The sequence below is a fragment of the Chaetodon auriga genome, chromosome 2, assembly GCF_051107435.1.
Source record: "Chaetodon auriga isolate fChaAug3 chromosome 2, fChaAug3.hap1, whole genome shotgun sequence".
NCBI lineage: Eukaryota > Metazoa > Chordata > Actinopteri > Chaetodontiformes > Chaetodontidae > Chaetodon > Chaetodon auriga.
The window spans coordinates 9133171-9147880 of NC_135075.1; the positions used below are offsets into that span (position 1 = coordinate 9133171).

General features: G+C 43.0%; 1 protein-coding gene across 2 annotated transcripts in view; it reads right to left on the bottom strand.

The window, feature by feature from the left end:
• The window catches only part of pdzrn3b (PDZ domain containing RING finger 3b), a 96129-nt gene extending 81786 nt beyond the window's left edge, over positions 1-14343 (bottom strand). The window contains exons 1-3 of one of the 2 annotated variants that reach the window (XM_076752859.1): positions 13490-14343; positions 6688-6774; positions 4595-4702 (exon numbers count right to left, since the gene is read on the bottom strand). In XM_076752859.1, coding sequence (XP_076608974.1) covers positions 4595-4702; positions 6688-6774; positions 13490-14203 — 909 coding nt within the window. In that variant the 5' untranslated portion in view covers positions 14204-14343. The remainder of the gene's footprint in view (positions 1-4594; positions 4703-6687; positions 6775-13489) is intronic. The other variant, XM_076752870.1, reaches the window with a different exon arrangement.
• Positions 14344-14710: the final 367 nt, after the last annotated feature.

Below are 14710 nucleotides of genomic sequence, written 5' to 3' on the forward strand. Positions count from 1 at the left end.
CCATCAATTCTCTCATAATTAGTATAGGCTGCAGCAATGTGGTCATGAGAGCAGGTTGTGTCAAACACAATAAAGCTGATCTGGGTGTAGCGAGTTACAAAGTCTCAGGATGAGCCTTCACTTTCATATCCTTTGCTAATAAAGCAGCTGTATTTAGAGCAGCCTATTTTGCATTTCAGACATGCTTGATTGTGGCCCCTGGCATTTCTCCACCACGCTCCTCCTGCTCTTCCTCGAGATAATCATGCAAAAATACATTATGCATCTCAAACAGGTTAAATGAACAGAGGTAACAGCTAATCCAACTTTCATCATCTGTTACAAAACGGTGCCGCCACGAACACGCCTGCTATTTTTGGCCCGCGTTTTAAGAGGCCTTGTTGCATTGAAAAGTTGAAACAGAATGATGAGGTTGTCCTGTTGAATTTTAGCCTTCCCATCTCCACTTTTCCATTCAAATGACATCCAGTGTATATATTTGGATAAACATTGTCTTAACTGGGCCACATTCCTGCTCGCTAACCCCCCCCTCCCAGTGCAAAAACACACATGCAACCTTGTCTTCCATATTCGAAGTGGCTTCTCCCAATGTCAGTTTATTTTAAAGTAGTTGTTGCTGTTCACCCTCGGCGACCTAAGAATGTTTGCTGAGGATTTACAAGGCGACATTTACAACGGCAGCCCAGGCGTCTCCATTCTCTTCCTATTTTCACACTCACAAGCCCACACCGAAAACATCCCCTCCACTCTAAGAGCTCAGGCACGGCCATTCTGGGATTGTGACATTATGGCTTAGTTGTATTGCACAAGCAAAGAGGCTTGAAGGAAGTGGAAGGTCACTTTTGTAGGAAACTACACAGCAACTAACTCTTGCCAGAGTTCCAGTATTGAGCAATGCTGGAACTCTGAAGAAAGAAAGAGGCTGGGATCACATTCACACGGTAAACATGCAAACATTTTCTAAATATCATTTAAGTGCTCAATCAATCAGCTATCTGAAAACAGGAGTACAGAGTAAGCCAGAGCTGCAGAGCAGAGCCCCTCATATAAGACCAGTCCCACTGTAACACTGAATCAGAACTTATTCATCAAATCCCCGCGGCAAACACAGGCAGATCCTGACCAGAGTGCTACGATTTTTCAGCTTGCGGAGTGGCGAGCGAAAGCAAACACAGCTCAAGGTTTTTATGAGAAAAATGTCTGGCTGAACAAGGAGGCATTCATGTGCTGATTCATACCAGCCTGTAGCTCCGTTAGAGGACAGCCATCTGCTATCACACTCCCCCACTAAGAGCCTGTTTTAGAAGGACGAGCCGTGGATCATCATGTACATGTTACATCCATATAGACTTACTGGAACTAACACCTCTGCTACGGTAAGAGAAAACAGCTCCGTGGCGGTGGTTTTCTGCCTCCTCAGGTGAATGTGGTTTTCACTGCTCACTATAATATGATTGTCCTTGTACAGAGCGGTTGATCTCCATGGCAGCATCACGCTATGCGTTGTGAATGGCTGTCAAAATGATCACCTCTGTAGGCTTGTAAGGCACATTTCATGTGTTAAAGAAAAAGGCTAACATTTTCCTTCCACTGTAATGGAAAATTATGGTGGCGACGCTACAAATAAAACACTAGCAGTTTCTGAATTTTATCCTTAAAGCTGTACTCATCAGTATTTTGATATTAAAAGTGGATCAAATGACTAAGTGGAATGTGAATGAAGTTGCTTGTAGTGACAAACTCCCTGAGAATTACCACCCAACTCTGCAGTTCCCATCAGTTCTATGTCACGTTTTGGCCTCTTTCAGCCAGCTGTTTGCAGTTACAAAGTTCAGACAAACCCATTACAGACTACCTGCACAGCACCAACCACCAGACAAAGTCAAAAACTAATGAACATAGTGACATATCAAGCAAGCTGAGCAACTTGGAGGAGGATGTTGCTCGGTGTTGCATGTGTAAACAAGCCTACAACTTCAGAAGATGATAACATGTCAGTGTTTTGTTTTCAGCTTGTTCCACTGGCTCCAAGTGTACAAAAAATAGTCAATGCAGCTTTAAAATAAGGAAAAGTATAAGAATGGCTAACAAGCAGGTGGTTCACAGAAAGTTAAGAAATTTGCAAACATGTTCAAGGTAAATCTGCAAAGTTGAAACTGACACTTTTTAGCTTCAACTGACAAGAGCTAAATTAAGTTAAACCTTTTAGATTGCATTGTAAAATCAAGCTTTATCACTTTTAATATCAGAACTAGTGCAGACAAGATTACTTGAGGAACTGCTTCGCCAATTAATCATTTTCAACAGACATTTCATGAGAGTTCTGGTAACCAATTCATCATTCAGCAACATTTGCTGCTGCAGCCTCTCAGGGTTTGCTGCTTCTCTCTTTTTTTAAGGTCACATATTAAATGTCTATGGGCTTTGAGCTGTTAGTCTGACAAAAGCTAATTTGAAGGAAAAATATATCTTCAAAAGGAATTTGAAGACATCACCTTGGGGTCAATGAACTTTTTGTCAAACTGTAAGATTAAAGGATGAATCTGATCGAGTGTACTTTCAAAATACCTTCCTTACAAAGACCATCAACCATGTACTAAAACGAGTTTAATAGATATGTGTGGAAGCTACCGATGGAAAAAAAAAAAAAAGAGGCTTCCTGCGAGGTGTGAAGAGAAAGCACATTTGAAGGCTTCTGCTTTTCTAATGCACTGCATCCCACTCAGGATGCTAAATGGGACAGAGTTACGAGCTGTTGTTCTTCAACCCACAAGTTCAAAACATGACCATGAAACTGCTTTTGGCCGCTTGGGATTAAATTCCTTTGATTCACCAGTGTAAACCACAGGGTTCACAGACCCAATCACCCGAGGTCAAAGATGCAACCCACACAACTGCAAACATGTTGTTCTGACATTGCATTTCTTACTGTGGCCTGAAAAATCATGACATGGAACATTTCAGTTTAACCAGCGAACAATGAGGGAGTCGAAACACGAACCACCTCCACTATCGGGTTTCCCATCCAATGAAAAGCGCCAATGTGGAAAAGCACCTCTGAGCTGATACATTTCTTCATTCAATGGCTGAATGATTTATTTTGTAGGTTTTTGTCTGGTAATCCCTCACCTCTTGAAAAGAAAAGGTCACTTAATAGGGTGCTTTGCTACCTCCTTAGGCTCTTCACGTCCTCTCTGCTCATGTGTTCTCCTCATTGGACAGATTTCATGACTTCACCCACAATAGCTCAGAAACAAGACAAACACAAGTGCAGCATTATCCTAAAGCAAAATCTGTACTCTCTCTTTTTTAACGTCGATGAGGGGTGAAGGCCTATCTCAACACAAAATCCTACACAAGATATCTTCTCAAGTAACCAAATACAGCAACATCTGGCCCATTAACATGATTCCCCAGCCTTCACACACGTACAGGCAAACACATGGACACAAACTCATAAAAACGGACAGTGCAAATGCGTGCAAAGACGCGTTTTGGCTCTACCCGTGCACGCTCATGTGACACATGAGCTAATCTCTCTTCGCTCATCGTCCCAGCAAATTGCTGGTTCAACCTGCCCTTTGTTAGGGAATCTCAACACAAATCCCAAGTTGCAGAAAGCTTTCTGACACTTGATTGTGTTACTTGAGGAGATTATAACTGAGGACTAACATGTCACATCTTAGTTATGGTGTAGCCGCACTTACAACCACAATATTTAGAACCACAGTGTGAGGCTTTTGCCAGAGGACATGTGGCATTTTTGTATTGGCTGCATGAATGACAGAATAGAGTGATCAACACAGTCCAGATGCCGGAGTCTTCTTTTCTTGTAAACACTTTCCGCAAACATCTCTTCGAGTAACGTGCTGGTCAAAATGCTTTGGGGCAATTTCACTGAGGTTTGACAATAAAGCCTGCGACAAACCATATTTGTCATCTTGTGGCAGGCGGGAATACAAACTTGTAATCCGCATAAACCTCCCTGTTCAATGCAGCCATTGTGTAAGATTCTGGTTGACAACTGTTCTATAAAAGCAACCTTTGTGATGTTGAGTTTTTCAACGCATCCCTCAAGTTGACCCCAGGGTGAGCTGGCCTTTCCACACGAGATTCTGTTTAAAGGCGAGAGGAGGATGCCACACGGCAGCTCTGTCATAAGGGATTTGTCAGCTCGGGAGCGAACACAGGGCTCTTTCTCACTCAGCAAAACCAAAGACAGACAGCCTCGCCTCAGGTTTATCTCGGTCTATGTGCAGTGATGCCCCACTTAACAAAGCCTTGGCCTGAGTGTTGATTAGTACAAGTATATGCTGAAACTTTAGCTGTCTGCAGGATTTACTTCCTTGAGCTGAAATAAAAGCCCCAAATATAAAAGCTAATTTGATGCGTCACATTTGCTGCTTTCAGCCAGAGTTTAATTTTCAGAAGTCGCAGGAACATAAATATTGAGTGATGGTTTTGTGCTCCCTCACTGTCGTCATCTTTATGAGGCAGACAGCAGCTGTCACATAATCCAGCCTCACCATCGACAGCACATCAACTTCTGTTTTTTTCCTCCTCCATACGAAACACTACAGTGTCGGCCACATACCTCTATTATTCTGTCGTGGATTTCAAGGCCTCCTTCCTTGTCTGCCGGACCTTTCTCAACGATCTTGGAAACAAAGATCCCTTCATTTGAAGTGCTGTCATTGTCGTCCTGTGGAATAAATTGCAGTTATTGTCTAGAGAATAACAGAAACACTGAGTTCAGATTGTTAAAGAGAATAGTGGTGTGTAAATTTGTGACAAAATCTCTGCAATCTTGTTAAATTTAGTGCTGACATCCAAACAAAAGAAGTGCTGGAAACATTCAATAAATCTCTCAATAAAACTTGGGAAACTTCTTAAAACCATGGAAACACTGTGCAGACATTCACATGGTTTGCCCACACCAACAAAATAAGTTTTGTTTAGTCTGTAAAAGGAAAGTGTCAGTTCACCCAAATAACAAAAAACATATTTCATCACTGGAGTGGTAAAAAGCCATGCAGACGGTCTCATTTTTTTGTACTGAGGTTTTGAGATATCCTCACTGAAACACTGAAAAATGATGACTTTGAATAGCAGCATGTCTTCCCAGAAGTAATTTACCAGTTACTCATTACTGTGGATTTATCCACAGAGTTCACTGTCAGCAGTTAAAAATGTCTGGAAGGCTAAGAGGTAAATGAAATGTGTGAAATGTGTCTACTTGTCATAATTTTGGTAAACTGACCGTTTAACCCTGCTCTTAAGTGTGAACTCAAGGGTTAGGCTTTAACTTCAAGTGCTCTTGGCCTGCCAAACGGCCTAAATGATGACATGTTGGGTGGACACGAGGTAGTCTACAACTGACGCTGTGGTCGTGACCCCAGAGTCAGCAATGGTTGGCTTTAACGAAATAAAAACTGCTGCTAAAATTTCCCATTGCACCCTCGTTAAAAGCACATGAAGCATGTTCTACAGGCCTGCTGAGCTCTGCAACACAACTACAATTTAATGGGATACTTAAAGAAACCTCAGAAGTCACAGTCTAATTAATAATTTCTGGTCTGCTTCCTCTTTCAGGGGCATCATATACAGTGCTAACATGGCAATGCTTTGCTACAAAGTTTTCAACAAGCTTACCACTTCGCCTTAAAGCTACCCCGCCTTCCAACTACCCCTATCTTGAGAGCTGTAGAAAAACTATCACTTCTAGAGACCACAGAACCTGGCAGCTGATTGCTCTTACCAAGCCATGCCAAAATAACAGCCACATGAAACACATGTGTCAAAGGCTATGGGGATATTAGCTATTTCCATTTTAATGAGTAGCTTTTACACAGACTGCTGATTTGAGGCTAGAAGGGAAAGCAACAGCCAAGTATTATCTCTGCTCTCTTATGGTTGAGTTTGATACACGGTTCTGTCAAATGAGCAAGAAAGGTTGCAAATCTGCGAGACCGTGGGCTTTGGTAAGAAACACAGCTTTTTATGTGAAGATCTTTTTATAGTTTCCCGCTGTGAAGAGTTTTACTGTGATAATGTATGTCGCTACAGAAAAGTGCGTCACTGTGGCTGTGGAAAAACAGCACTGCAACAGTTGAGTACGGTCCCCGTGAAACAGATACGGGGAACACCATTTCAACGGGACCTCTGCTGTAGAAAGAGGCTCCGTGTACAGACGATGGAGCTGTGAGCAGTGTCGAGGTCTATTCAACCCTTCACTCAGCAAGAGCGTGCGGCATCATTAATGACTTTCACATCAGTGCCTCAAGGCAGAACACATAGTGGCTGTGAAAGGTTCAGCCCGGGATAAAAGACCCTTTCCTCTCCTCTGTGTTTACCTCACCACCAAAATCCCCTCAATTAGAGACAAAACAACTGCGGTCGAAGCCATAATCCCAGATTTAACTCTCATAAAAGTAATTATAGTTTTTTTAATCTGTAATGCCAAATCCGCTAAACCAGACCAATATATAAACACAATAAAACTTGATAGATGCGGTCCATCTATCCGCAGACGGGAAAACACATGCATGACTGTCTAAGCTGTGTCAGTCAGTACAGAGAAAGCCTGTGGTGCTTCAAGTATGTGCTATTCATTCCTGGGTTGCCATATGACACTTGGCTGATCACCGGGGGAGATGAAACCTCCGAGACGCTCGGCTTTCAACCTACCGCGCATGGCCTTCCTCCTATGATGTTAAAACCCAGAGATCCACCCTCACGAAGAAGGACAACCGTCACACTTTTAGTCTCGCCTTCCTACAGACAAACAGAGGAGAGACACGTGAGCAAAGAGATGGCAGGAGGTTATTCATGATAATCCATTACTAACTCCAGGTGAGCGAGAGGACGATTAAACTAGGCACTTAAAGAGGAGAGCAGAACATAAAAAATTACCAACAAATTATCTACCTTATTAGTAGATAACACAGGGGCTCAAACACATCAAATTAGAAATAGCAGAAGTTGTAGGGGTAAGAGAAAGTTAATAATCCCTCCTCCACATGCCGAGGAGTGATGTGAAAATGTAACAGTGAACAATCTGGCTTAATGGCACCTCTACATTCATATCTTCCCTGGGGATGAACATTTAATTGACTTTATATCAAAAACTCCACTTGAAATGGTGCAACTTTCAAATTGCAGAAGCTGAATTATATCTTACACAGTTAACTGTGTCTTAAAAGGTGCAGGAAATTAAAAGTTTTACACAAAGCTGCTCTACCGATTCTGTTTGGTTAGCCAAACAAAAAAGAGATTAATTCGATGGTTCTCTACTAAATAAGCCTGTCTGCGTTTACTATTAATGTTCAGAAGGAGATTGTTTCATTGAAAGATTACATCGCCTACCACACAAAAACACCAAAACAGAGCCAAGTCTTTCTTTTTTTTCTAAATAAACATTCTCGGTAATGGCCTTACTCAGACAGACAGTTAGCTACCGGACAACGTTAGCTCAGAATTTGTTGAGTGTAAATGACAAAGAGCAGGGGGACGGAGTTGTTAAGATCCTCATATTTTACCTTTTAAGTGCACTGTATGCTGTACATATTTTAAGCTTATCGGCCAAGAAGCCGAGTCTTGACCTCCAGGACTCGCGGCTCATTCTGGAGCTCTGTGAAGCTAATGTTAGCTTAAGCAGCTACGCCGCTGAGCTGTCAGCGGGATCATTAGGAGCCGTTAGTCGGATATCAAAACACGGTGGGGCTCGACTTACCATGAGTTTGTCATTATTACCATAGGAGTTGTTATTAATAAACACAACACCACTGCTGAAGGTCAGAATAATATCTGAATGTTAGTGAGTAATGTCATCTCTACCACTGAACTGCTCACTTATTCTATATAAGAAAAATAGATTTACTTACTCAACATCAAGACATTTAATTTCATGTAGAAACACATGAAGTTTGTGATTATGCTTGGCACAAATGATCTTGTTTAAAACTGTGGATAAATATAAACCTAGAGCTGAATTTGTTCCAAAAAAGAAAAACATGTAACTGAATATTTTCCTCAAATTGTTCAGCCCAAAGAGCAGAGGTGACGGTTCAGAGAGCCAGCCTCTCACAAACTGTTGTCCTCTGTAAATGAATCCACCAGAGGACCTCTTACTCAGTGGCAATATGACATGAAAACCTCTGGGAAACTCGCACACTCAGCTCTTAATCTGTTTTTTTAAGCAGGATTTAGAGGAGAGTTATGAGGTAACATAATTTCAGCTGTCACTCCAGTATGCTGTGACATAGACAGACTAAATATAAAGCAGATATTATTGGCATGTACAGTGCCCTGACTGCCATATAGGCTAAAAAGACCATCACGTACATGTCAGCCCATTCAGGAATGTGCACTCCTGCACCGAGTCACGGCAGCATTTGTGACGCATGTTTCCGGATTATAGCAACTACAGTCCTTACTGTCAACAAGAAGACAGTTGGTCATTAAGTGAAAACTGAGTTGAGTCTGACTGAGAACGTGAAACATAAAAACAAAAAAGTAACAGGCTGTTCCATCCGCTTAAGTTATACTGAATCTGCTACAAGCCTCAAAACAAATTGGATGTATTTTAAAGGTGCTTTTACATTTTGTCTGTGAGAGCCATTAAAATGAACTCACACTAATTAAGGAGCGTTTTCCACATCTGCAAACACTCCAGCGAGGCTCTAATGCCAAAGAAATTAAGTGAATCTCTTCAGGAGGTTGTGTATTTACAAAAAAAGCATTAGGTATGCCTGGGTGATAAACAATACCTGACCGCTAAAAATGCAAAACAGGATCACACTGACATCATTTGGGGGGAACACATGGAAGCTATGTCAAGTAAACAAACGTTTAAAATTAACTTTAATGGAAAAAGAAGAACAGGCCAGTGCTTTGCTGAAGAAAGAGAGCGAGCTGGCAGTGAAACTTAAGTCTGCTGCTCACTGGGGACTTGGCACGCTCACGGTGAGCCTTCACCTCAGGACCAGTCACACTTTCCGAGTCTGTCCTCAGTCAAACTGCGTCCCCTCCGTCTGCCTCGTAACGTAGTGTATCTAATTATACTGTAGGTACTGCAGTGCAGAATGAAAAAGTAAAATATTGACTCTCTATTGGCCTGTGATCAACGGACGGAAACTCAGTGACCTGGTCGGAGGCATTTCAGATGTTGGACGGCAGATTTCAAATGAGTTTGAGGATGATTATTCAGAGAAGCCACTGCATCCACAGGAAGCAGCAGCCTAATCGATCTCTTTTGAGTGTTCCTTTTGAATAAAATACACATTTTCAGTGTCTTCTGGATGGCTGCTATTAATGTGATCTCTGTTATATTCAATTGGCACCCATGTGCTCAGGATAACTAATGGGTTTCATTATGCCATCAAATCATCTCATAGATTCATGCTTTAAAATTAGACCACAATTAGCCTGATCAGATTGAGCCCATGATTACTCAGATCAAATTCAATGGAGGCTCGATCTGTTTGACGTCTCGTGCTTTTGATTAACGCTCTTTATCGCATCAAGTAGCGCAAACACTGTCATCCATAACAGCTAAAGTGGAGCCCGGTTCAGAACAGAGACCTCAGCCTGAATGGAAAGTGTGACAACAAATCGAGCAGCCCCGAAGTGAAGCAGAGCGAGATGTGAGCTTTTTGTTTTCGCTTTGTTTTATTACGCTTGCTGGCTGACTGAAGAAGTTTAAATAGTGTTAGGACTATTATTGGAAACTCCAGTCAGTTATTCCACATAGCCAGGTCACCCTGATCTCCCTCTCAGTCGCTGCCTGGATATTAAAAGAAGACATTAAAATCCTCCATCTGGCACAGGAAGCCTAAGCCGTGGAGTGACGGATTCTCAAAAAGAAACTAAAGTAGGTTACTTGTCATGACGGGCCTGTTTTCCCTCTTTGACAGTGATTCGAGGAACAAATATGTCATAACAAATCAGCATTAGACCCTTCTCACCATGGAAATTTTGAATTGTGAAACACGGCTAGTAACGGATACACTCCATTTAGTTGTTCCAGGTCCGTGGTGTTGTGAATGCTGGCTCACTTGCATGGCCTCAAAGCAACAGAGGCATCATAAATGTCATTACCTGGGGTTTTCCAAAATACCCCCTTTGAGAAAGCTTTAATAGGCAATAAATTTAATCAAATCAGATAACAACGGATCACTGGCATCATAAAAAGGAATTTAGGAAGTTACTCTGAGAGTTTCAGAGCTAATCCCACTTGTGGTGCACAGTTTCATACAACGCTGATTCCAAAAAGGTCAAGACACTGCTAAGACATAAAAAGAGAGTGCAATGCTGTGCAAATCATTTATATGCTGTATTCAACTGAAAACAGCAAAAACAGAAGATATTTAATGCTCAAACTGATACATTTTATTGTTTGTGTTTTTGTAAAACACTATTCTGAATTCAATGCAGCAACACGTTTCAAACAAGTTGGGTCAGGAGCAACAAACAACTGGGAAAGTTGTGGAATGCTTCAAAAACACCTGTTTGGAACATTCCACAGGTAAACAGGTGATAGTATCATGATTGGGTATGAAAGAGGCATCCTGGAAAGGATGCAGGATGGAGCGAGGTTGAAAAACTGTGTGGGCAAATAGTCCAACAGTTTAACAACAACATTTCTCAATGCACAATTGCAAGGAAGTTAGGGATTTCACCATCGACAATCCATTATATAATCATCAAAAGATTCAGATACTCCAGAGAAATCTCTGCATGTACGGTGCACAGCCAAAAACAAATGCTGAATGCTTGTGACCTTCGATCCCTGAGGTGGTGCTGCATGAAAAACTGCCATGATTTTATAAAGGACATTACTACATGGGTGCAAGAACACTTCAAAAAACCACTGTCCCTGAACACAGTGCGTCACTGCATCTACATCTGCAAGTTAAGACTCTAACATGCAAAGCAAGCACCATTTATCAACAAAATCAACAACCGACACATATCCACACTCCAGGAGTCCACATTTCAAGTTGCTTTTGGAAAGCATGGACACTGTGTCCTCCAGGCTGAAGAGAAAGAGGACATCCAGATTGTTACCAGCATAAAGTTGAACATCCAGCCTGTGATGGTGTGGGGGTGTGTTAGTGCACACGGCATGGGTAACCTGCACATCTGTGTCGGCTCCATTAATGCTGAGAGGTTTTGGATCAACATATGCTTCCATCCACATGACATCTTTTCATGGACGTCCCTGCTTATTCCAATAAGACAATGCCAAGCCACATGCTGCACGTGTTCCAGCAGCGTGGCTTCGCAGTAAAAGAGTGCGGGTACGAGACAGGCCTGCCTGCATCCAGACTTGTGTCCAACTGAAACTGTGTGGGGCATTACGAAGCACAAAATCCAACAGAGACCCCGCACTGCTCAACAAATGTCGTGTAGCAAGCAAGACTGAGAAAAAAAATCCCTTTCAAAACTTCAAAAAATGGGGATCCACAGTTCCCAAACACTCACTGTGTGTTGTTAAAAGGAAACGCAGTGGAAAACATGTGCCTGTCCCAGTGTTTCCGAAACATGTTGCAGGCATCAAATTCAGAACGCGTGTATATTTACAACAAACAAGAAAGTTCATCAGTCTGAACATTAAGCATCTTGTCGTTACACTGAATATAGGCCTGGAAGGATTTGCAACTGATTGCATTCTGTTTTTATTTATACTACAAAGAGCGTCCCAACTTCTTTGGAACTGGGATGTGTGTCCTGAGGTTCTCCCACCAAAACAATCCTGTTCACGGCTTGACTGAACCCATGAAAGAGCCTTTCTAGAAAAGAGGCTTTCCAACTAACCATATCGTCCACAAAATGCAGCTTCTTCCCCTCCCAGCCTGCTCTTTTCACTCTTATGTGGATGATTTCCGCAACAGTTCCTGTATCGTTCAGTAGAGCTATGCTGGGAATAATAAAGTGGACGTATATCTCAGTGGTAGGGCTGAAATGCCGTTGTCAAATGAACTATGACAACCAGCTGTGTGACAGACTCAGCAAAGCTTCTGTGTACCAGCATGAGCGATTTCACCATTTCCCTGCATCGGTGGTTTTGATGCGCAATTTACCAGTGTACCGGAACACATTTTGCTGGGAACTGAGCCCATAATGAACAAATGAAAGGCACCAAGCGAAAAGGGCCAAAAGAGTGAGAGAAGAGTGAAGGTTTTGAAAGATGTCACTTAAACAAGACGTACGATTGTGTGAGAAAGTGAGTGATGAAACAGAGGGAGTTAAGAGGTGTAAAGTTACAGACGGGAAATCCAAGAAAAGTTCCCATTCATTCACATCACTTTATGTAACACTGTCAGCAGCTGGTGCTCAATCTGTGCACATTTCAGTCAGTCCAAAGCTCCTCCTCCTGTTCTCTGACAAATCTCCTAACTGAGCCCGATTACAGGCCGACCACTCCTCTCTGCTGCGGTGCAACCACCATATACTAATTCAATTCATTAACTAACTTATGAACTCCTGCATCCTTTATGATGTCGATAATTGGTCGTTACAGGAGGCATTAGCTTTTAAATTCGAACCATAAAACATCCGTACACCGGGGGCTCCTGGAGCTTTCTTCCTCAATTGGAGCCTGCATTAGCCCACAGACACGTTATTAACTAGTGACCAGTGCACACGTATCACTGTAGGTGGACGGGAATAAATATCAGCTCTGTCTCATCATCACAGTGTGCCGTATCCACCAAACACAGGGAATCTACAGGCCTGTCGGGCCCTCAGCTGTCTCCCACTGATATTCACTAGCTCACACAACTTTGATGCCAGCAACCCTGCAACATCCATGATTCTAATTTGTTATGATTGTCTCAAGGAAAGGGCGAACATCCGATGACAGAAAGCCTCAAACAAGCATGCTGCCAGGAGGCAATATAACTGGAACCTGGCTCTTGTTGTGTACAGAACTGCAGTAAATATTTGGCCCTCCCCCATTGACTGCCAGCTGGCCAGAGGCACAGCTGACATCCATGTCTCAAAGCAGACAGCAAAGAAACAAACTTCTGAGCACCGCAGGACCCCTGAAAGCTTGGTTCACAGAAGGAGAATGCTCAGAAAAAAGCTTAAAAAAAAAAAATCTTCCATTTTCAGCTGAGATGGAGTTTCAAAAGTGTGCAAACAACATGGAGGTCCAGTACACTGAGGCAGTGTCAGGATGCAAGGAAACATGTTGAGAAGGAGATTTCAAAGTGTAAAAAGTTGGCCCTGAGACATCTGTACTGCAGGAAGTCAGAAAAGATGGATCACAATATGCTGATCCAGACACACTATCACCATGAACTTTATGGGGATCACACAGAAACATATACTTTGAGGTACTGAGGTTTTCTTTTTTACTTCAGGTATTTTAAGCTCATAGAATACAAGTTTTTCCTCAGTAGCAGAGAGGGGGGGAAAAAAACTGTGGACAAGAGAGGAAAAAAAGTTGCTTCTGCTCCCTGAAAGCACGAACTGTGTCGTTTACCTTGCAGGAGAAAGCCACAGTCTTGGTGAGGGAGTCGATCCTGTCGCTGTACTCGGTGAATTTCTTCTGATATTTCAGAGCTGTCATCTGGAGCTCGCTGTGCACGGCGGAAAGTTGGGCCAGAAGTGACTTCTCCCTCTTGTTGGCTTTAATAGTCTGCTTCTTGAACTCTCTATCCAGGCTGATAATCTTGCAGTGCAGCGCGCTGTTGTGCGCCTTCAGGGCTCTCAGGCAGCAGTGGCTGTCTAATTTCTGCTCCTTGTGGGTGAGCATCAACCCGCAGCCGTTCTCGCATATCCCCACCGGTCTGTAGTCGCACGTCTCCCGCATGTGAGCATCCATGTCTCTCAGGTTGAGCACCTCGCTGCATCCTTTATTCCTGCACTTCGCCGGGGAGTAGTCGCACATCTCGGCGTGCTCGGCCAGATGCTGCAGCTTCACCACCGCATCGCAGCCCCTCGCGTGGTTGTCACATTTGATCTCCAGCTTCAGGATGAGGTTTTTCAGAGGCAGGACGTGGTTCAGCTCTTTGGCGGAGATCCGCTGACATTTGACGGGGCAGCTGCTCTGCTGGACGACCCAGGGCAGCACGCAGCCGGAGCAGAAGACGTGACCGCACGGAGTCGTCAGCGGGTCCTCCAGGACTTTATTACACAAGTTGCATTTGAAATCCGGGTCCACGGTCCCCTTGAAGCGGTCCAGCTCGAATCCCATGGTTTTCAAAGTCCAAATCGAAAACTTGTTGACTCCCCACCCCCGCAGATCTGAGTCGGAGCAGTGGGGCGTTAATAGCTGGTCATTGGTGGGGCTCTCACAGACCGACTACAGGCTCTCCTCACTGTCTAAACTCAACTAATTGACCGAGACTTTTGGTGCCTTCAAGTGCGCCTCGTAAGCCTAAACTTTGAAAGTTGGAAAAGTTTGTTTGCGCCGAGCATACTTCAGGGAAGTTTTCAAGTAGAAACAACTTTGTTGTGGAACTGCAAAATCTGACAAAGACAAAATCTGGACGAAGTTGATCGTTGTTAAAGGCTATGACACCTAAAAGTTAGGTCTTAAAAAAGAAAAATATGAAGCTACAGTAGAAGTATGTTCTGCAATATGCCAATATTTCTTCTCTAGTGATCACATACATACGTGGTCTTTGTCATAAAAATATCAAATTCAACACGGTACACGGTGTCCACGTGACCAAAACACTTGACGGCACCGATTCTGATA